We start from the raw sequence: 23,434 nt of genomic DNA, 5'->3' as shown, positions 1-23,434 counted from the left end.
CACATAGATTTTTATTATATGTAGTTAATTGATTTTTGTAAATTAATTATAAAATTTCAAAAGTAAAATAATAAAAAAAATATTAGTAAAAAATTAATAATAAATTATCATGACTAAATTTTCTATTAATGATTACCCCAGAAAAAAAAAAATCCTCTTTAATTAGCATAAATTACTCCTTCCAATTTCCATTGTATACGTTCCTGTATATTTTGAAGTAACTATCATTTCTATATCGGAATGTTTTAATAGAACTATGGAAGAGCTGAAGAGTCGAAACACATTGAATGTATAAGGCGGGAAATAAAGAGTGAATACAAATTGTCTGGTGTTCAACAAAATCTCTGTTCGGAGGGTTGCTCACGAGGGCGAGAGAGACAATTCACGGTAAGTTCTTTATCTTAACACTCTCGATGATCCTTTCAGCAATTGTCTTTATTACTGTAATTAGGTCACAGCACCAATTACTTACATCACCAATTGTCGCAACAGATTTCCTAAACTCAGAATTGGCTTAGGGTTATGAATAGTAATTTTCCATAGCAATTCATTGATAGAGTATTATGTAGTAAAACTGTTGCTACTGCGTAATTCTGTTCTATCCCAATCTTAAAATGAATATAAGAGAAAAGCAATAAGCGAACCTAACAGCAGAGCAAGAATTTTTTCTGTTATTGGTTCTGGTCTTTCAACTTGCTTCGAATACTTGTCTGTAATGAAGATTCCAAAAATCTGCTAATATCGCAGCTCACAATGCTAATAAATGAATGTCATATACTTGTAATTTTGAGCCAGTTTCCATGTACTAAATCTCTTTTCTAGCTCGTATGTAATTTAGCTTTCCAATATTTTCCAATTAACGTGCTATAACTCTCAGGTTCTTTTCAGAGGGACTCATTTCAGGTAATTGTTGCTCACATCTTTGCTTCACAGTTCATTCACTTCAACAGCATATGATTTGCATGCACGAGCTTCACATTCAATTTTTTTTTTTTTTGGCTTTTATATCTGTTCTGCTCTGTGTCCAATGATTATTCATAGCCACTGATTTTAAGGCAATGGATAAAAGACCTGAACATGGAGCCAATGCCTCGCTATTGCCTTCTAATGGAATAGGATCCAGGTTCTCCAATTTGAACAAGTCTTTCAAATATTCTATCAGATCTTTGCTCACTTCATGCTCAAAAGAGGTACACTTTGTTTCTTCTTTCTTCTCTCTCTTCTCACGGATGCTTTCAATTGTGTTGTATAATGAAAGAGTTAATAATAGGTATGTAAAAGAATTTCACTTATTTTGTGCTTTTTGACCAGTTCACCGTTTTCATATTGCTTTAAAACTTGAGACCAGTTTTATGGTTCAAATAGACCGGACACCAGACCGGTTCACTGGTTATAACAATTGTGTGATATCACTCCCTTGTAATTTATAGACGCATAAAACATTAACCAGATCTGTTGCACTAGTTCAGATCAGAAGCTTTTGCACTAAACAGATAGTCATATGTTTACACCGTGTTACTGGCTTAATAGGTAGTAATGGTTGAGTTACGTTATGTCTAACCCATTCTGTGATAGCATACCTTTTTATCTTGTGGTTTGAGTATGAGTAATCAAGTATAAATCTGAAATTATGTTAATATTTTGCACTCTAAGACGGCTATATATTGATACATGTTCTGTTGACGCTTAAAGGAATTTTATAAAGCATTTTCAAGTTTCTCTAACACTGAAAGGGAATTTCTCCATCGCCTATTTCTTCAGGTATGCACTCTTGATATTAGTTTGTCCATATTAGAAGTATATTTCTGAATGTTACATTGAGTTTTAGCCCATAAGACAACCGTGCCAATGGGTTGACCCAGGTCATCATTTTTCCTATCTAGTTTTCCTAATAAATTGTGTTCTAAAATTAGGACAGTGGTTGAATTTCAATATTTCCTTTATATTTATGCCAATGTTAATCTTGGAAATGTTTTTGTGCAACCTTGTAGATAGAGTTATATAATATTTTTATTCCTCGGCCACTTAATGCTAAGTAGGTTTATAGAAGGTATTAACCATCAAAGGGAGGGCAAATTAAAAAGACATCTTTACAAATAAATACGTAAAATGAAGAAGGCCTTAAATGTGACAACATAGCAACAACTTGTTAGATATGAAATTAAACAAGGATTTGTTGTTACTATCAAGCTTGTGTCTATCAAGAAACATGTTTTATAAACCTGCTGCCCCAATCGTTCAGTGATTACAGATTAATGATTTCATATCTAACATGCCCCATTACACTGGAGCCTTGCGAGACTGGAAGCCTTTAAAAGCTCAGACAATGCACTGACATCCTCTACCTTGTATTGAAATATAACTTTACTTTTAAAACATAGAGGCTCTAATACCAACCTACCTAAGAACAAGTTCTGAAGCACTTCAGAAAAAATACTTTCAGGCTGCACTGATTTTAAAGGAAGGAGGTGAATGAACGCCTAGTATAGTCCCCAACATCCATCCAACCCCCTTTTTTAAGTGACTAGAAAAGAACAAACAAAAATAACTAAAAAATATATGGGTGTTGTTGGAGTCTTTGATAAAAAAGAGTGACCTGTGCATCACTCTTTATAAAATGCAAGACTACTCCAAGAAATCTGTGAATTATTGTGATTGATAGTTTGACACTCCTTTTTACAGGAAGTGTCTTCTTTTCTAATTGTAATAGGAACCAACCTATATATATATATATATATACTAATTAAGCTATATATATCATTCCTCTTCTTAGCTGGACGCAATTCACACAAATTCCTTTGTTCTGTTTTTCAAAGGCCAAGTGTCAAGAAATACTTGGAGTTCCATTTATTTGTATTCTAATTGCCTTTTTGTATCATGTCTTTCAGGTCATTACTTCATTGCACGAAAACATAGAGGTAAGTTCGTGATAGGTGCTGTTGTGAGTAATGTTGATGTATAATCCATTCCCTCCCAAATATAAACAGCTGATGAGATGCGTTATGCAACAGTTGAGGATGTTATCTCAATATCACTTCTGATTATTTCCTTCTAGTCATAGCTATTTTTCAAGCATAAGCCTGATGCTGATGTTTCGCTATTTTAGATACTTAGTAATGATCTGTCATCTATGGTTTGAGTCAGTAAAGAAAATTATCTTCTTGAAATTTGTATTAGTTAGCTTATGTTAAGTTTGTGTCTGTCAGCGTATGCAATGGTTTAGTATTTTTCTTTTGTTTTTTTAGAATTATTGGATCATGATTTGTTGTTACTGTGCAATTTTGTTTTGTTTCTTTTTCTTTCCCTCTCTCACATGTTGATAGATTTGTCGGGAAACATCTATTCAATAACTTGTCTCCTCCTCTAACTATTTTATTTACACATGTGAAGCTTTTTAGCATAAATAATCTGCGATTATTTTGATAAAAATGTTAATTTTAAATGCTCAGTTAATTATTTTTCCAGGAAGGGTTTGAGACAATCTGCCTTCAAACACAGGTATAGTTGAATTATTGTCTCTGTCCTTTTATTCTAAAATTTAAACAAAAGTGTAGAACAATTCTGTATCTGATTGCCCAGCATTCTGATAGGTAACCGAGTACGAAACCTAACCAGAACAGCCTCACACACACTCACAACACCTAACATAACAATGAACGAATGGTAGTGGATGAATGAATTTCTTTTATTGATGGTAATATCTCAGTAAACAAAAGCAAACAATAATTAGGAGCATAACCTCCTTCAATTACTTGGGAGCATAACCTCCCTCACAGGAGCATAGCTGCCTGTCAACAAAACTCGATAATCAAAAGCATCCTTAACAATAGACCCTAGCTCTATTTATACTAAAATATTTCCCGCTCATCTCATACTAAATATTTCCCTAGAATATATCTATATTTAATATAAATATCCTTATATGTAATATAATTATCCCCCATATATTTCCCTAGCATATATCTTTAATTATAAATATCTTATATTGAATATTTTCCTAGAATATATATTTATTTACTATAATTATTTGATACTGAATATTCTCTTCGAATATAGCTCCCTTTATTGTAATTAGTTCCCACCCATCCTAACTGCTGCAACAGTTAGGATGGTAACTCTTCAATCGTTCGACTCAAGTCCTTCGCTGCTTCCCACCGTTCGGCTCGAGCACTCACCATCTTTAGCCGTTCGGCTCGACTCCTCACGGCCTACCACCTTTCGGCTTGGCCTCTCTCTGGTTCCTCCCTTTCGGCTTGGTCGCTTCTCGTTGTTCACCGTTTGGCCTGCTCGCTCCCCGCCTTCCATTATTCGGTTTGGTCGCTTCTCGTTGTCCACCGTTCGTCCTGATGACTCCCTGCCTTCCACCGTTCAGCTTGCTTCACCCTGTCTCCTATCTTTTGGCTCCAGCTCTTCACTGCCTTCCACCGTTCGGCTTTGCTTCCCCTTACCGTTCGGCTCCCCTGCCTTCTATCCTATCACCCAATATCCTATCACATTCATATACTGCAATTTAGTTAAGGATTGCAACCATACATTATAAGACTTGCACATTAGTAGGCATGGTAGACAGAAGGGGCAAGGTAAGTTTTCGTTGCCCACCACAACTACCACCTAGGTCTGGAGCAGGTTCACAAGTAGAATTGAAATTAATGGAAATCAAGGGGGGCAAACTTTCATTTGGATTAGGCTCCTCTAAATTGAGTCTGTTTTTAAAGTGAACAAGGGTTTATTTACTCTCCATTTAGTCCAAAGTGCTTTTTGCTCTAAAATGTAGAAGTACATACACTTTCTTTCTCACAGTAAACACACACTCATTTTAGAGGATCTTTCGCTTTAATTCATACTTGAAGGTGCTACCGAAAGTGTGTGGAAAACAGTAAAAGAAAATAGTATGGACATGTTATTGAGGATAGTAATTGCATATATTCTTAGGCAAATCCTCACAATGTAATCAAATTAATAAATTTGTATAAAACTCCTTATTCTTGTGCCTTTTTTTCATGGATACTTGTTTTTATTGTTGCAAATGGTCAAATACCTCCCACTCGATGGTTAAAATAAGAGCTTTTCTTATTTTAATCAAATCATATTTAACTCAAATTTCAGCTAGGGAATCTTTAGAACTAGCTGATACAGTTTAGAAGTTCAACCTTTCTAGTTCTTTTTAAGTTTCACCATCCAGTTCTCTACAAGTTAAGATTTGGCTTTGAAGATATTCTTTTTAAAAGGCATGACTGGATAAGCTTCCCAAGAAAGATTTGGAAGAGAAAAATATGAAAACAAAATGAAATTAATTTCTCCACGAGTTAAAATTAGCTTATTTGAGTTAACTTGTAGAAACTTTCATATAACTTCAAATTTTCATTTTAACTATTGCATAAGTTAATTCTAACTTATAAAAAAAAATCATTTTTTTTTGTTACTTCATATTTTGTTTCGTAGAAGTCTTTATGGAGAAGTTCTTTCATATAGACTAAAAATCTTCTACAGTACCTACATAATCATATCACAATTCAGTTACTTCCTTTAAGTAAAGTGAAAGTTTTGAATGCTTTTAGATACCTTAACACATGCAGATATGGTGGCTTTGAAACATACTCTTATTGCTATACCCTCTGTGTAGGACATACAGGAATGCACTTGCACTATCCTAACATATACAAGTTAGTCTGTAATTTTGCATTCATCTTTGCTGCAGGCAGGAGCCACTCTTGATGCTGTGGAGGAAATTGTGGAAGAACAAGATCTGGATGTCCTGTTTTCAGATAGGTATGATAGGATTTTGGAACAGCATTATAAGAAGTTTGTCGTAGGATGTTATTACTATTATTATATATCTGAAATGGTCATATTGAAAATTCCATTCATATTAGCAATCATATTAAAAATTAGTGAAGCTTAATCTCCAACACAAGGCTCTCTTTTGTTAACCCCATTTTTAATCTTGTTGGTAGAGATTTCAGATTACTTGGAGACGAATGCTGATTATTTTTAACGCATTGAATTTGTCTACTTATCCTATATATATTGGTTATTACGTTTACAGTATGTTTGATTATTTGTACTCAATATGGAAACATTGATAAAAATGCAGGAGTAATATAATGGATGTTTCTGAGAATCTGTCTATGGCAAAGAAGAAAGAAATTCAACACTTAATGCATATGGTTCAATTGGTAGGTACACCGTACATTGCCATTATGGCATATTATACTGAAGGTGAACTAGAAAATAAGTAGTTTCTTTTTTATTAAGGGATTGCACATCTTGAGTCTATTTGACGCCACTATTCACTTCGCCTAAAAGGACAAAATACTGTCCACTTTCTGTGCGTCTCTCACTATTTTCATATTATTCCATGCCTTCTCTTTTTTCATTCTCAAATTTTAATAGACAAAAAGTTTATTATCCTTCGCCGTGTGGACTCCAGGAACAGCCTTCTACTTTGTCATGAACCTAAAAAGTATTCCTTGGAGCGTAACAGTGATAACCTTTGTCTAGAACTCGACATACAATTTAAGGGTACAAAGCAAACCCTTATTAATTGGTTTGTAAATTTGAATATAAATCACTTTGTTAAATTTTGAAATCATGTGAAATACGTATACAGAGCTGAAAGGTTTGGTCATGAAAATGCTGCAAAGTAAATTGGCTGGGGCACAAATGATATTAATTATCAATTGAAAATAATTGATATTTTCCTAGGCCCTTACACAGTGTTATAGAAGAAAATGAGGGTAGAGGTACTTTTATATCTTTTTTCTTATTTGGTTGGAAACTGAGAGTAGGAAAGAGAAGGAACTATCTTGAGGTTTTGTTATTTCTCCGCTCCTGTTCATTAGTGTTGCTATAGGTAAAAAAAATTCTCCCTTTAAACCTAAACAAATATCCTTCCGTTCTTCTACCCAAACCAAATAAGAGATTTTTCTGTCCTCTCCGACTTCTGAATCGTTTGTTTTTCTTCTACTTTGTACTCTGTATGATCACCTTGTTGTTTGTTAGGGAGAGGAACATAATCAAATGTTGCGCAACCGACTGCAAATCCTTAGGGAAGACAACAAAGTATTATCTGGCGCTTCCCAAGCTGTTGAGAAGGTGAATGTCTCTGAACTCTTCTCTGGTCATTCCATTAGTCGAAAGGTTATAATTCTGATGTTTTATTACTTGGGGGTTTCTTTTTTGGCTGATGCGTGTCTCCCATCTGTTATTTGTTTATGCGCATAACCAACAGTTCAAGAACATGAATTTAAATTATGGAGCCAACAGCGGTGATGGGATCCGTGATGTATAACATATCTTGCAGGTGCTCCAGCAAATTTGATGAAGGTTCATCCTCTGGTTATAGTTCCTTTCTAAAACTTAGTAATTCATTTTAGTTTTTACTGTTTTATTTTTAATTATCGTTTTACTCTAGTAAGAAACAACTAGTTACTTAAGGGAATGGTAGAATTTCGTGTCACTCTAAGAAAGTGAATGCTACCTCTGTATACAACCATTTGTTATCATCAATTCTTGCATTAATACCGCCTAATGCCTTCTGCCCTTACGTTTTGGTCGGTCTTTTAAATGAGCTTTCGATTGTGAATTTGTAAAACACTTGAAACTTTTTAGAACCCGGAACTGATTATGTTCCTCTGCTACAATTATTTAGAAATTCATTGATTTTGTTTCCTTTTGCTAAAAAATATCCAATCAAAGAGATGCCTTTTAAAATGTTTCTATATGGTTTTCTCTGAAACAAATCTACTAACAACCAACGGTACATTTTCTATTATAATAAAGCATAATTATTTTCTGTCTATAATTCTAGCTTCTACATTTTAAATAACTTAAAATTAAAACAAATCCAGAAATATGAAGGTCATAAAAGCAGCATTTTATAGTAGACACGTAGGATGAATAAATTTTCACAATCCGTTCTAAAAAAAAAAAATCATAGCATCGATGATACGAACAAGCATAGATGAAAAGAATTACAAAGCACACAAGTTTGACAATGGATCAAACTTCATATAGAGACTCAAAAGCATTACCAAATATTCAACTATTACTTACAAATTTCAAGATTGCCCACAAGGTTTAACAAAAGAAAAAGTCTTTTACGCCAACATATAAAAACATAAACAAAACAGAATAACTAGTAACTATCCCTTGATCCCATCCACGGTCTTCATTGGAGCTTCAAAATAATTCATTCAAAAGCCCATTGATTTTCCCTACGAACTTCTTCTTCTTCCTCAGGGGTGAAGTCATTCTTAATGTTAAAAGTCTTGCGAATTTCCTCAGGAGTCTTCCCCTTTATCATGTCAGCTACAGTCTGGCATGTAAGGTCCAAAAGGTTCTTGATATTCAGGTAATTAGCAGCCTGGAACAAAAACAGAGTACCATAACCAACCAACAAAGTAAATAAAGATAAAAATATACAGATACGAGTTATAGATGTCACAACTTACATACATAACACAATCATGTGATGATCGGATCAAATACATCGATGATTGTTATTTAGAACAAATTACTGTCTCGAAGGGGCATGGAAACACATAAGAACTCTTGAATTGAAATGGAAAAATAGATAGAACTCTTAGTTACTTCGAAAATGGTAAGATCTTTGGAAATGTATTACATTCTTATAAAATTGAAAACAATTTTCAGTCCTAGGGCTTACTTAAAAACACAAGGTCTATCTCAGACTATTCTTTATCTTAAAAGACTTTGGTTATGACTCCTTCGTTGGAGATGTCTTTGTATACAATCTCCTCCTCTCTTAATCCATTGAGAAAACTATCTAAGCATACGAAATGAACAAAAGAATCAAGCTCCAAAACAGACCATGGATACAACGTCACCGTTATTGATCCTCTGAGCAAGTTGTAAATTTACATCCGAAGCCGCCGACATCACAACTTACAAAATTACAAGGTTTTGGGATTTACAGGGATAACATTGCAGCAAACAATAGAACCAAAGTATTCTAAGAAACTGCAAATCCACCTTTTGTACTTAGATGGTTGCACAACATCATCATCTAAATAAAGAATCAACAATAACGGTAAACAATTATACAATATGCCAATCCACGATAAATCAATTGAAAAATCCAGAAATCCTAATAAAAATAGAAACCCTCAATAGCAAAATCCTTAACCTCCGCATAATAAAATCATAAAATAACGAACCAGAATGAGATCGAAGAGCGTGGCCTGATCAACTTTGACGAAATCAGCATCCCAAGCCTTAAGCTCGTCCTCGGTAGGCTTTTCATCAGCGCTATTGGCCTCAACGTGTTTCTTACAGTACTCAATTACCTTTGCAAGAATTTTGCTTGTGACATTGGGGAGAGGAATTCCGCTGTCGGCACAATCATCCTCTATCATATGCTTTATCGTCTGAGACTCCAGAGCTACAATCTCATCCACTTCGAACGCCTCACCGTCCGAACTCTTCAGCGTGATCTTCTTTGTTGATGCCATATACAAATCCCTAACCCTAACCCCTTTTTCTCTCTTTTCCGTGCGATTCTGTTTCTAAAGCAAAACGCTATTGGTAAAAACAAACGTGTGGTGCATCGTATATTTATGGCGTTGTTATATGGGCCCCACCCAAAACGAGCCTATCATTCATTGGCTATATGAAATATATCATTTTAATCGTTTTTATTTTCTTAAATATTTGAAACAATATACTCACATCTTTTACTTCTTCAAATTTTAAATTTAAATCAACTAACTCAATAAAATATAGTTTATCTTTTATATATAGACAGTGTGTAAGGAATCCATTTTTAGATCAAAGAAATATTAATTAAATTCAGATTCTAATATTAATTAAATTAATATAATAAAATCATTAGCTCTCATGATAATGTTCGATTGTTTTAATAGGATATATGAATAATAACATATATCTTAAATTTTATTTTATTTATTTGATTGCTATTATTAAGTTTTCATGATATGGTTTTAGTTATATAAGGAGGCATATGTGTTTGGGTTTTATTATTTACTTAAATTTAATTATAATTATATGACGTAATATAAAAAATAAATTAAGATTTGTATGATTATGCTTTGGTGAAAAATATATGATTGATAATTTTATTTATTTATTGTTTAATAATATATGTTGTAATTAATATATATAATTAAATATTTTTTTAAATAAATATGATTAATTATTTTAATAAAAAGATAAAATGATTTGTTATTTATATTTAAAGGATAACTTATGTCTTTTATTAATAGTTATATATATATATATATATATATATATATATATATATATATATAATTGTGTAAATAATATTTTTATGTGACATTATTGTCTTGGGATTTCATGATATATTAAAATAGTTATTTTATTTAAGAACATGAAATATGGTTTTAATATGGTTTGAGTTGGTTATTGTAATATTATATGTATTAATCTATAATATAAACTCACACTTATATCCAATGATAATATATAAACAAATAATTGTATTTGTGGTTGTTGTAGTGCTTAGATATTATTGTTAAATAATAATAATAACAAAATATATTTTTTAAAATAAATATGTTTGTTGTGAGTTATATATATATATATATATATATATATATATATATATATATATATATATAATTTTATTATATGATTACTATAAAATTTAGTATGTATGGGATGATAATTTAATTAGAAGATTTTAGATAATTTAGTTATCAAAAGGTATTGTTTAATATTGTTAATTAGATATTTTAAAAGATATTCTTGAATATTATTAAATGTGAGATATATTTACAAATTAAAAGATATCTTAAAATATTATTTAATTTAACTAGATAATAATATATATATATATATATATATATATATATATATATATTAATTATTGATTCACTTATCAAATTAATTAAAATAAAGATATTAGATAAAACATATTATTTATGAACTTATTAAGTCAATTAAAACGAAGATAATTTTATTTGATTGTATTATGAAAATAATAAAAGATTTAGAAAATAAACCAAATAAAGATAGATATGTCTTATATGTATAGTATGTTAGCGTAGAAATGTAATCATTAGAAAAAAAGAGACAGAAAATCCTATGAGTTGAGAGCGAGGTTTGAGAGAAAAACATTGTTTTTCTACCAAGGAGATGTAAGGAGAGTTGACCTTACTTGATTTAGGTTTGTATATTTTAGTTTCTTGGAATGATGATGTTGTAGAAAGCGAATATTGTTGATTGTTTCGTATAATTATGTAAGCTTTAATCAATTTGTGGTGTTGTGTGATTGAATGGATTGATTATTTCTATAAAACAGAAAACTTCTTTACATAGACCCTGACTTCTTGAGACAACACTAATAACCAAATTGCTTCTGAACAAGAAAAAAATTCTATGTGAATCTCATGGTGTTGCTTAAGATTCCATGTATTGTGAGGGTGGAGGCCTTGTGTTAGTCTTCTCAGGACCTGCAATTCAATAGGTTTTGAGATTAAATGAAAGACAATTTCAATTCCTTGAGTGTTGAAAGAGCTGCATGGAGTCAGTCATACCAGAAGCCCTGCGGATCTCAACTTCTCTCCATTCTTGCACAAGTGCACAGCAGCAACACATTAAATGAGAAAGAAAATCATCAACATAGCCCCCCTGCCATACAATGTCAGTGCTTAATAAACATGAAATATACCTACCACAAATAATTCACCACCAAAAGGAAGGAAAATTTACTCTAATGTTCAACATCTTCCGAAGCTTACTCCTTATGCAGCAAGTATAGCAGCAGCAAGATAAAATTAAAGAATATGCCATCAATTCGTTACATACTTCTGCAGAGGCTGAAAACCCACCAAATTGAAATTATAGGAGCAAGACCGTGTGACAAATCAACCAAATTCATGATGACAAGAATAATATAAAAACAATTACCCAAACAGGAGCAGAAAGTATGGTTTTGTTTCATTTAAATGTCATGACCTTTTTAGCAGTTTGATCTAATTATGTTATAGCTTTGTCAGCAAAAAAAAAAAACAGATTTCGGATATAGCTCACTTACATATTGGCCTGTTAGTTGCAACACTAGCAATATCTGACAATGTTCCACAAGGGCAGAAGCATGTCTTTATACCTGCAAATCAAATTATCTACTTATGAGAAGTAATACAGGATCGGATACCTATGTTGAGCATTCTATTACTAAATATTTTCTCTTTAGTCTCTTAAGTCTCAGTTTCAGATACTAGTAGTTACTGTAGTTATTGTAGTTAGTTCTTCTAAAATCAATTGTTTGGATGGAGAGAGTTTCAGATGTTTGGAAAAATCTTCATATCAGATTCTACAATACAAGATGTTTAGTAATAATTTCCTCCCATATTTGCTTTAATTGAGTTAACTCATATTAGGTAAGCAAGTTAAACAATATATCTATTATTTTAAAGATTTTGATTGAATATGATATCCAATGAACAAACAATATGCTCTTAAATAGAATAGAGAGAGAGAATCAAATTAACAGAATGAGAGCACATACAAAGACAAGGTTCAGAACAGCAAGCAAGTAAATCAGTATGCCAGTCTTCCCTATTATATGAACCTCTTGTTGATAGCAGATCCTTTCCTGAAACTGATGATCTGAGTGAAGGGTCAGATCAATTGAAATATAAGTTAGTAATGATAAAAGGTAAGAACAACATTTTTTTCTAAGAAAGTCATTATTGACAGCATGACAACATAAAGGAAGATTGGAGGAAGCATGAATAAGTGTTGTGTTAACTACTATACTGTTTTGGGTCAAGTAGTTTCCACTGACCAGGAGTTTACCCATAACACGTGAAATCGGGCAAGTGTGACAACATTACCTCGATGAGGAAAGAGTGTCATTCTTTTTGGCACCATTGTCATCAGAATAACTGCTTCCGCTGTACTCTACTTTCTTGTTATTTTTTTCTGAATGATAATGAGCTGCAACTTCTGTCACGTCTAATAAATGTTGAATGAATTCATACTGATATATATCCATATTTGCTTGTGAATGTTCTAGCTCTGCTTGAAGCTTTTCGTTTTCCTTTTTAAGAGCTTCGTTGAAAGAAAAGTTTGGATAAGAATAGGAAAGAGTTTTCTTCAGCACCACAGCATCACCTTTCTCAGGCTCAGGTTTCAAAATGACAGTCTGTATCTTTTGCTCCTCATCATCTAATGTATACTCACATTGATCCTTTTCAATAACTTCAAGTCTTTCCTGAACATTCCAAATAAGCAAGAGATCGTTATCAGTTATCAGACCAAATTTATGAACTTAAATTTCTTCATGAAATTTACTATAAAAGGTATATCAGTCTTTTGGAAGATTCAGAAATTTGCAAATTCTAATCCAGAAGCAAAATGCCGCAACTTGTGTGCAACACCATCATACATACTCACAAATATGAGAATAAGGAGATGTAATTTCACTAATTGTTATAGAATTTTGAGTTAGAACTTCAGATGCTGATTTTTGTATATAGATGCTTTTAGATAAGATAACTAATGCACGAGAATGGACTGAAGAAAAAGCATGAGAAGGGCCTATTTTAAACATCTTAAAATAAACCTGATCTTGACTAGTGAGAGTTGGAGTTCTCCATTATATCAAACACAGAGCATCGCAGGACATAGTTGTGAATATACACGGAGGGAACAGAATAATCCTCCATCTCTTCGTATGAATCTCAAGAAATTGCGATTCCAAAAGAGTGGTTTCTCAAACACTGTTGAGGCAAGTTCTCCGAATGGATCCCCATATTTCATATATAACATATTCAAGCACAGTGCCCATTTTTTCTGGTTTGTACAAACCTTATCTAAGCAATATAAATTTGAAGTAGACATAACCTTAGCAAGATTGAAAATATCAACGAAGATGTTCAAAGAATAATTGCAATATAGTATTGGCATAAAGATGCAACAAGGAAACAAGGCGAATAGCAGATACCCTAACTCGATTATTGTCCACTAGGGAAATGAGAGGAACAAGGTGCAAGTATCTGTCAATTTCACTTTGAGCCTTCCTGAATTGATAGACAATGTTCCAGCCCATAGCCAGCAGATAAAGATAGCTACGATCTTGACAACTATTAACCAAAATGTAAGACCTTCTAAGGGCATCTTCTAGCTGCTCCAGAGGCTCTCGGGTTTCGGGGTACTTCTTTAGCTCAGAGATCTTGAGCTGATCCAGCAAGTTTCCAATCAACTTCAGATGCTGCGCAAATTGCCTGCAGTTCTTCTTGTGCATCCGTGCTGTACTTGCAGCTTTCACAATCATCCCAATCAACTTCACAGCATCTATGCCCGTTAGCTGAGCCACATTTGCAAGCTCCCCAAAATATTCCCATGAAGATGCCATCCTCTCTCCAAACACAACCTAAAATGTCCATCTACATCAGCTCACATCACAGTTCCCAACACAAAACAGAAAACAAGAAAAAACACTTGTAATACTTGATTTAGTCAGCAGAACCTAGAATAAGTAGCACCAAGGTTATCCAAGAAAAACCACTATAGTCTGTAGATGCCAGAGTCCATTTCTTTACCTTTGATATTCAAATTACATGGACATCTCAACAATTTGCAATCTTCCTCTGCATGGTGTTCTCACTTCTCGAAAACAGCATTGTCCTTCAAGATCTCGACACTGCAACCAATGGAAAATGCAATTCAAGCACCTGAAAAGAGAAAGCAGAATGAAAATGAACAAATCTTGAGAGTGTCAACGAGACAAATACTCTAATCTCTGATTCACCCCCAAACCCAGTTCAAAGTGTTGAACTAAACTGATATTTTCACCCATTTAATCAAAATTAGTCTCACTTTTTTTTGCTTAAAAAATGAAAAAGAGTATCTCGGTTGTCAGTTAAGAAACCAGTTAGAATATTCAAGGCTTCATGCTTACAATGCGTAACGTAACATAACGGAACACTTTTGCTTTAAACAAACAGAGCAAAACATTAATTAAAAGAAAGAAGAAAGAAAAAAGGAAGACTCGCACGCTACACAACAATGCCAAATTTGAAAAACCAGATGAAAATAAGGAACATGGAATTCAAGTAATGGAAGAAATTGGTTTGCGTAAACAGCCTTTTGTTGGCTTCTGTGCTAAGGGAAAAAAAAAACAGAGACATCCCCTGATAAACCTTTCTGTCTCTCTGTTTTCTCTGTGTTATCGGTTACAGTTACGGTTGGGTGTGGTTCCATGAAAGGCAGTTACGTAAGTGCCTCTCATTTGCCCATTGCCGACAGCAACAGTGAAAATGCAAATGTCTAATGTTTGATATTGTTTATGGCAGAAAACTTCGAAGTTAATCCAAACACGGTGTTGGGAATGGCGTTGGTGGTGGTTGTTGACACCGACGTGGAACCAAAGTACGTGAGTGAGAGTAGCTAGCATGGCAGCTTTCTCTCTTATGTGAGAAAGCTTATGAAGTTATTTGTGCCAACCACACCAATTACGAGTAACATGCTTTTACATTAATTATTAATTATTTCAGAGTAAAATATTATAAAAATTAAAATATCATTAAAAAAAATAGAGTAGATATTTGTATTTTAAAAAAATTAAAAAAATAATAATATTTTGAAATACATAAAATTTTTACATTTTGAAATTATTTTTTTTCTTTTTTCTTTTAAAAAATTATAAAAGTTATAATCATTTTAATTTTGTATTGTATGTTACATTAATGTAAAAATATGTTATTTTATCATTATTTAAAAAATTAAAAAGTAGGAAAATAATATCAATGTAAAACTTTATCTGTGGTCAAAGTATATATTTTTTTCTCTTATTTTTATTTTACAAGGGGAAAGTAAACAAATGCTTCATTCACAATCACACTGATAAAAAACCAAAAAAATATGAACAGTGTTTCGTAAGATAATATATATGTTTATTTTAAATTATGATATTAGATGGACGAGTTTAGTACTTCGTATTTTAATTATTTAAATTAAAAGTCGTGTTTCAGAAGTTATTGAATTTATCAACACTATTTATTTTTAGGTGGTACGAATGTAATTTGAACATCACTTTTTAATTGATGTAGTCTCTTAACCTTCTGCTTGATAAAGAGAGACAAAAGCCAAAAAAAAAAATTAAAGAAAAAACGAAATGGCTGAAAAAAAAAAACAAGAAAATATATTTTATTACAATATTATTCTATTTTATTTTATTATTTATATTACTATTAGAGAAAAGTTTGTGTTTTGGTATCTCTGCCTTTTCAATTTGTTTTTTATTTTTATATTTCAAATTTATAAACTTAATCTTTCAAATTTAATATTTATTAATAATTTTCCAATCTTTTCTTCGGCCTCCATTAAATTGCCTTGCACGTCAAGGCCCATTGTTAAGCAAAAGGTAGCTTTTTAAGACGAAGGATATTCATACCGGACGTGAGAAAATGAGATTCTCCGTCATATCATAATATTAAGTATTAGTTCTTTATATTTAGATTTAACATGTGATGATATTTTATCGATACAACAAAAGCTAAATTAATTTGAACTAAATATACAACAATAAAAAAAATTACCTAACTTTTATTATTACTTTACAGATTTTTAGCTATAATTACCTTGTAAGTTTTCTTCTTTTCTTTTTCTACACCAAATCAGACTTACTTTACTCTATCCAGATTCCCTTGTGTACAATCCAAGCATTCCAAGTTTAATAACACTAACACTACACTCAAAATTTTATTAATACAACTATTATTATAATTTATAAAGTTAGAAAACACACACACACTCATTACAATTCAAGCATTTCGTCATATTTTCTTCTATAACATTTTTTATTTTCTTCTTTTATTATATTTTTTATTATTATCAGTGTAATACTTTTTATATTTTGACAATTTACTCATTAAAAACTCACTAAAAATTCAAATTTTCATGGAACTGTATGTTATGTGTGGTGACAAAGGTGATAGAAAAAACACTGCATGTTATAATGAACCTGTGACTTTTTTGTCTTTATGTGAAACTGAATACATTACAGCTTTAGAAGCTTCATGTCAAGCAGCGTGGTTGGGTTTTCTGTTGAATGAATTGAAGGTGAATCTCACACAAACTACTAAGTTGTTGGTGGAAAATAAGTCAACAATTGACTTAGTAAGACATCTAGCTTCTCATGGGAGAAACAGGCACATAAAAACATGCTTCCATTTTCCGTCAGAGCAAGTGAGCAATGGAAAACTTGCCATTGAACAGTGCATATGTCTGAGGTTCAGTTAGCAGACTTGTTTACTAAAGCTACAAAGTCTGAAAGGTTTAAATGTTTGAGAGATGTTATTGGAGTTTTCAATGTAAACACAACTTTGACTTCATGAGCTGTATTAGATATTTGTGTAAGTCAAAGTTGTTTTGTTTTGACAGTTATATGTTAAACTGTCATTTACATTGCTATCTCTGGTTTATATTTCTATTCTATATAAACCTGATATATATGTTCTAATAAAAGGGTTACATAATATCAGTTTTCTGTATTCTTTCGTGAATATATATATCCCAGGTTTTAACAAAAGTTTCTAATCATATCTAAGTTTGAGTAAGCCATCGTTTATCACCTTTAAAACAAAACCTAAAATCGTTAATATCGTGGATATTCCTCAAATTCTATTTCACATAATTCAAATGCTCTTTACTTATATTTGACAGAAATTGACATGATTGTACCAACATGTACAATTCTTGATCTTGTACATCAAACTACACATATGCATTAAAAGCTCTGGTTATATATGTCTTTTCAATTTCGTTTCAGAAACTCTCTTTAACACTTACTTTAACGTCCTGTTCGCTTGCGCTGATTTACTGTATATGAGAATTAGTGAGGATATATTTGTGTTGATTTCCTATGTTCGCATGCGCTGATTTGCGAAGAAAGAAAAGTGGGGAAAAGCAAGGATTTGCGATATTGTACTGTTTTTAGCATCTTGCAATTTTGCTAAGATTTGCAATGATTTATACCGAAAAGTCGTGTATGCCCCTGTACTATTTCTATAATTCCAGGACTATTTTAAAGCCATGCACAATATAAATAAACGAGAATATTAATGTTAACATTATTCGATTCTGAAGTTTTCATACTCGATTCCAAGCAATTGCACTATGCTCTCACGAGTCATATTACTATTGCTGCCCATGTGAGGAGTTTGCCTATGCCTCACCATGCTTTTGTAGCTTGCTTTTGCAGCGTAGTGCAGTGTCCCTAGCTGGCGAGATTCTCTGGTTGACACAACCATTCACTGCAAAGAGAGATTTGTGTTTGAATTTGAAAAAGAAGGTCTGACTATGAACAACATTAATAACACACGCTGTTGATAGATAAGTTTGTTTTTTTTTTACAACAGCCTAACCATTTGTATGTGTTGCAAGTTTTCGTAACCATAAGATGCATTTGGTAAGCAACGAAGGTGAAGTACTTGGTAAGCTACGGAGAATGTTAAGTCATTCACATGTGCACTAAACATAGTGATTTATGTGTCCAGTTTCATTCCTTGAATACTATTTGAGATTTTTATTAATGTTGTTGTTCTTTGAGGCGCTCAAAGTCTTGTCGTTGATGCTTTCCCTAGCCACAAGAACACCATTTTTCTGATCTGCCAGAATTATTTAGGACCGTTTCTCCTAGTTTCTGGACGTGGTGATTTTCCAAGCACCAAGTTTTAGACATATATTGGTATGAAAAGCATTTTGATTGTTTTTACTTCTTTTTTCTTCAGACAGACTATTGACTTGATGTTTATTAATTTGTCTTTGTAATTAATTGCACTTGAGTTTTAGTCTCAAAAAGCTCATGTAAATGGTATTTTTAATTCCTTATGTTAGCAAGAAGAGAACAAAACCTTATTGGTGTAAGCATTGCTGCAGACGAAGATGCCCTTCACAATCTAAACCAGTTTCTCCTGCAATTGCCTTGGCCAGAAAATGATTGTAATTATCTAGCTTTGGAGCAAATTCCCTTCAATCTAGATTGTTTGTGTTGTTGAAATTTAAGCCAGAAAAGCAAGAGTGGTCCTTGAGAAAGGAGTTCAACGAACTCAAACTTCCCAAAGTAATTTCTGAAAAGGTCACACCATAGTTGAGAGGCTCACTATCTTTGACCAGCAAGGAAAAGAGGTGAGTGATAAGTACCCTCTGTCCATAACATGTGTAGGTTAGTAATGAACTTCCTCTTATACTATGATTAGAGCATATTTGACGTGGAAAAGCTTGGTGGGTGTATGTTAATAATTTTTCACCATTACCTGGTTCAACTTCCTAAGTTGTTGTCTTAATGTGAGTGCGTATTGAATCTCGCTTCAAATCTTGCTTAAAAGCTTCCTTCAAATCTTGCTTGAAAGCTTCATAAGTGTCTTCAATAGGTATGTTTCATATTACTATATTTAATTAATATGCATGACTGTGGTTTATTTACTGAATAAATATAATGTATTTAGTTTAATTATTATATGAATGCATGAATATTGTTAATTAGGATATGATTATATGAATATATGAATTTAATGATATTGTTGATTTTAGTTGTATGTATAAAGTTGTTAAATTGTATGTATTTTGTTAAGTAAATATAGATGGAAGAAGAAATAGATTTATCATATTTCGACCGTGAAGATATAAATGATGATGTGGTTGGTGTAGACTTCAATATAGACGCAGTGTTACGTCAACAATTACAAATTACCACTTCAGTGGCTGCATTAACAATGTTATGCATTGTTGGACATGCGTTGAGTATCTTGAATATGTACTCGAGTGATTCGAGTAGTGTAAGCAATTTCCTACCAGATAGAGACCGTCGTAGGGAGCAATTAATGTGATACCTTGTCCATATTAATCAGTGTCGCGACATTATTAGGATGGGTCTAGAGGCATTTATTAATCTGTGTGAGAGACTAAGATCAACTGGGTTAGTTAAGGATGTCATTCGGTCGACAGTGGAGCAACATGTTGCCCAATTTCTTCATATAATTGGTCATAATGTTAAGAATCGAAGTGTCACATTTTTCTTTCATCGATCTGGTTCGACGGTTAGTAGACACTTTCACAATGTCTTGGATGCTATCTTAACTTTCGAATCTGAATTTCTAATTCAACCCTCAAGAAATGAGGTTCATCCATATGTCTTGAACAACAATCGATTTTACCCGTACTTTAAGGTACTCATTTCAACATATTTGTAGATGTTCTTTGGTCAAAGGATGATAACAGATTTTGAGTTTTATGATGACTTCTTATTTGTATGTTTAGGATTGTTTAGAGGCCATAGACGGTACTCATGTTCGTGTAAAGGTGCTAAGATGTGATGCTCCGAGATTTCGAGGAAGAAAAGATTGGCCAACTCAAATTGTGTTTGCGGCGTGTGATTTTGACATGAAATTCAAATACGTTCTTGTTGGGTGGGAAGACACTACATTTGATTCAAGAATTTTAAAAAATGCTCTTGATCGAGATGATCCATTGGTTATCCCCTAAGGTCAGTGTCTATATTGCGATGTTGAAGATTTTATTTAGTAATGACTAATTACCTATATATGTGCAAAATTGTAGGAAAATACTACCTCGGTGATGCTGGATTTATGTTGAAAAGCACAGTTTTGACTCCATATAAAGGCGTAAGATATCACCTTAAAGAATATACACGTAGAGGACCACAAAATCGACGTGAGTTATTTAATCATCGACATTCATCGTTGAGAAATGTTATTGAAAGAGCTTTTGGTGTGTTGAAAAAATGATTCCCTATCATTGCAAGTAGCACTAAACCACACTATGGATTGGAGACAATGACAAACATTATATTAGCTTGTTGTATCTTACACAACTTCCTTCGTGAAGTGGATAACGATGAATCATTACTTGATGAAGTTGATAATGAGTTGAACGAAAGGGAAGAGCATAATGTTTCATCATCTCAAGTTAGAGAAGAGAACCATAGGATTGGTAGTAGTATTAGGGATTCTATAGCATATCATATGTGGCGAGATTATCAAAACTCTTAGTTATTGTATTTTATTATGTTGTATGACTATTTGATGTTATGGGGTATGACAAGAACATTATATTATAGATGTTTAATCTTAACTTCTAACCATTTTGTTTATCAAATGGGTATAAAATGAGCATAGGTAAGACAGTCGCCATTAAGTCCTCTGGTCCTACTAGAGAGTTCATGAAGTGGATAAAGGACATGGACGCACATCTTCTACACTCTATGATTGAGGAATCACGAATCGAGTTAACGGAAGCTGGACATCCCGAGCATATAATAACATAGTTGATCATCTTCATAGCTTTAGGTATGTCACAGTGACGAAAAATAATGTTAAAAATCGTCAGAAAGTCTTGAAAGATAAATGGCGTGAGGTACATGACCTATTTGATGGATTGAGTGGATTTGCTTGGAACACTGTTACTATGAGATTTGAAGCTGAGGATGAAGTTTGGATGAACCTCATTCAGGTATTTTAAAATAAATACTCAGATTTTGTGGATTCTTATAACACATAATATGAACCACTATATTTGTAATGTATATTATGCAGTCGAGGCCATGTGCCGCAAAGTGGAGAGTGAATAGTATCAAACACTACGATTTAATGGTGGAATTATGGGCGACTGATCGAGCTATTCGGAGTGGTGTTCAGTCAAGCACGTCGACAGCGGGTTGGGCCTCGTGTTAGTGTTGATCTAAATTAGAATATTGAGTGCATTCCAGAACAACCTGACTGGACAGGGTATAGAGACCCAACTCCACCATCACCTCCTTTGCTGAGTGAGGTCAACAAAAGAAGAATCAGATTGAAACCTACCGATTAGTTGAATATTACTAATATGAAGTACGAGGGTCAAGTTGTGTTATTCAACTATCCTAGACGACTTTCCCTATGATCGGGAGATGACATTAGCTACTATGGTTAGACCAGAAATGTAGGATTAACATCTTAAAATAGTTGGGTGTTTGAATATTAATGATAGACTTTTGCATTATGTTATTATGCACATGCTCATTCCACGACCTACAAATTTTGCAAAGTTATTGTAGGAGGATATATTTATGTTATGGGTGCTTAAAAATAATGTTTAAATACCTTTTTAGTCCCAAGTTGGGGTCTGAATTTTTGTTTTGTTCCCGGTTTCAAAAATGAAGCTCTTTGGTCCCCATGTTTTCAATTTTGAGTGCAATCGGTCTCTTTCGTTAAGTAGATGTTAACAACGTTAAATGTTAAGTGACTGTGTATGTTATGTGGCAACAAATGTGGTCGTGACAATGAGGTGGCAGCATATGTGCTGTTTTAAATTTGGGAAAATTAAATATATTAATTTTTTTTAATTAGGGCAAATAAAATTAAGTTAGTTTTTTTTAATTAGGGTAAATAAATTAACCTCGAGCCAATTTTGTTTTCTGAAATGCTTAGATCAAGGAACTGGTGGAAGAATTTGTTAAAATGAAGTTGAAGGACTGTCAATGAATGAATTTTGCAGTATTTGTTGGGAAATAGTTACAACTATGTTATAATTTTATCATTGCTTTCTTCATTAAAAATTAACAAAAGGTTTATTATAACACATAAAATGCACTATTAATTGAATTGCAAGTGTGTAGGTATATGTATAAGAATGTGATAGTTGAATTTCAAAAACCCTTGATTTCATAATTTGGGAACCTGCTTGGAAATTTTTGCCATGAAAAGGGTTGGGGTCGCCTCCCTTGAGCACCGCCAGTCACTTCTTCGAACCCAGCCACCGCGCCACCAACTCCTCCTGTCTCGGCGCCGCCGACGACGCCACACCCACCATTTCCTCATCAAAACCTCCCCTGCACCCAGAATCGCGTATCCTTCTCGCGCAAGGGTTCGAAGTCATTGTGACGCCTTCATCTTCTCCACCATCGTGCCACCACGCTCATCGCACAATAGCCCCGGCCGCAGAAGCCTAGCGCTGTCACACCATCAACAATGGCAATGTCCTGCTTCTACACCTCTTTCACCGCACCTGCCGCCTGACTCAACCCCTTTGCCTTTTCCTCTACCTTTCCTTGCATGTTGTGTGGTTATTGAACCAACTGTTGGTGCAGTGAAGAAAAGGAAACAAGTTTGCCATAGAAGTTGCAGGGGCCGAAAGAAACAAGATGAAGAAAACGAAAATGGTTAGAGGTTAATTTATTTGCCCTAATTAAAAAAAACTAACTTAATTTTATTTGCCCTAATTAAAAAAAACTAATATATTTAATTTTCCCAAATTTAAAACACCACATATGCTGCCACCTCATTGCCACGACCACATTTGTTGCCACATAACATACACAATCACTTAACATTTAACGCCGTTAGCATTTACTTAACACAAGGGACCAATTGCACTTAAAATTGAAAACACGGGGACCAAAGGGCTTCATTTTTAAAATCGAGGACAA

General features: G+C 33.1%; 3 protein-coding genes across 7 annotated transcripts; 1 reads left to right on the top strand and 2 right to left on the bottom strand.

The window, feature by feature from the left end:
- Positions 1–215: 215 nt before the first annotated feature.
- On the top strand, positions 216–7,544 carry LOC106765778. Of its 2 annotated transcripts, none has more exons than XM_014650510.2 (10): positions 216–387; positions 878–903; positions 1,056–1,190; positions 1,693–1,761; positions 2,889–2,918; positions 3,466–3,498; positions 5,699–5,769; positions 6,095–6,176; positions 7,003–7,095; positions 7,232–7,544. In XM_014650510.2, exons 3-10 carry the CDS (start codon positions 1,059–1,061, stop codon positions 7,289–7,291), a joined length of 570 nt encoding a protein of 189 aa, XP_014505996.1. In that variant the 5' UTR covers positions 216–387; positions 878–903; positions 1,056–1,058; the 3' UTR covers positions 7,292–7,544. The 2 variants fall into 2 exon arrangements, with proteins under 2 accessions (XP_014505996.1, XP_014505995.1); XM_014650509.2 differs by having other exon boundaries at positions 1,042–1,190.
- Positions 7,545–7,945: 401 nt separating this feature from the next.
- On the bottom strand, positions 7,946–9,561 carry LOC106766769 (SKP1-like protein 1A). The gene is made up of 2 exons (XM_014651517.2): positions 9,180–9,561; positions 7,946–8,365 (listed from the first exon to the last, which is right to left on the bottom strand). The coding sequence occupies exons 1-2, from the start codon at positions 9,471–9,473 to the stop codon at positions 8,192–8,194; spliced, it is 468 nt and encodes a 155-aa protein (XP_014507003.1). The 5' UTR covers positions 9,474–9,561; the 3' UTR covers positions 7,946–8,191.
- A 1,703-nt stretch (positions 9,562–11,264) lies between these two features.
- LOC106765856 (protein MID1-COMPLEMENTING ACTIVITY 1) lies at positions 11,265–15,333 on the bottom strand. Of its 4 annotated transcripts, none has more exons than XM_014650620.2 (9): positions 15,150–15,333; positions 14,550–14,681; positions 13,952–14,380; positions 12,840–13,219; positions 12,512–12,612; positions 12,038–12,109; positions 11,713–11,819; positions 11,538–11,631; positions 11,265–11,453 (listed from the first exon to the last, which is right to left on the bottom strand). In XM_014650620.2, the coding sequence occupies exons 3-9, from the start codon at positions 14,360–14,362 to the stop codon at positions 11,401–11,403; spliced, it is 1,218 nt and encodes a 405-aa protein (XP_014506106.1). In that variant the 5' UTR covers positions 14,363–14,380; positions 14,550–14,681; positions 15,150–15,333; the 3' UTR covers positions 11,265–11,400. The 4 variants fall into 4 exon arrangements, with proteins under 4 accessions (XP_014506106.1, XP_014506108.1, XP_014506107.1 ...); XM_014650622.2 differs by having other exon boundaries at positions 14,550–14,650; XM_014650621.2 differs by lacking the exon at positions 15,150–15,333 and adding an exon at positions 14,742–15,117 and having other exon boundaries at positions 14,550–14,650.
- Positions 15,334–23,434: the final 8,101 nt, after the last annotated feature.

The sequence above is a fragment of the Vigna radiata genome, chromosome 7 (genome assembly GCF_000741045.1).
Source record: "Vigna radiata var. radiata cultivar VC1973A chromosome 7, Vradiata_ver6, whole genome shotgun sequence".
Lineage (NCBI taxonomy): Eukaryota > Viridiplantae > Streptophyta > Magnoliopsida > Fabales > Fabaceae > Vigna > Vigna radiata.
Note: the sequence above shows the minus strand (reverse complement) of the source record. Positions and strands in the feature narration are given on the sequence as shown.

Excerpts from the sequence above, each read along its gene's own strand:
- LOC106765778 (XM_014650510.2), top strand. The coding sequence starts at position 1,059 with ATGGATAAAAGACCTGAACATGGAGCCAATGCCTCGCTATTGCCTTCT. Across the intron at positions 1,191-1,692 it reads TCACTTCATGCTCAAAAGAG|GAATTTTATAAAGCATTTTC; the intron begins GTACACTTTGTT and ends TGACGCTTAAAG. Across the intron at positions 7,096-7,231 it reads CTTCCCAAGCTGTTGAGAAG|TTCAAGAACATGAATTTAAA; the intron begins GTGAATGTCTCT and ends CATAACCAACAG.
- LOC106765856 (XM_014650620.2), bottom strand. The coding sequence starts at position 14,362 with ATGGCATCTTCATGGGAATATTTTGGGGAGCTTGCAAATGTGGCTCAG. Across the intron at positions 12,110-12,511 it reads CTGTTCTGAACCTTGTCTTT|GTATAAAGACATGCTTCTGC; the intron begins GTATGTGCTCTC and ends TTTGATTTGCAG. Across the intron at positions 11,820-12,037 it reads TGCAACTAACAGGCCAATAT|CCTCTGCAGAAGTATGTAAC; the intron begins GTAAGTGAGCTA and ends GTGGGTTTTCAG.
- LOC106766769 (XM_014651517.2), bottom strand. The coding sequence starts at position 9,473 with ATGGCATCAACAAAGAAGATCACGCTGAAGAGTTCGGACGGTGAGGCG. Across the intron at positions 8,366-9,179 it reads CGCTCTTCGATCTCATTCTG|GCTGCTAATTACCTGAATAT; the intron begins GTTCGTTATTTT and ends TTTTTGTTCCAG.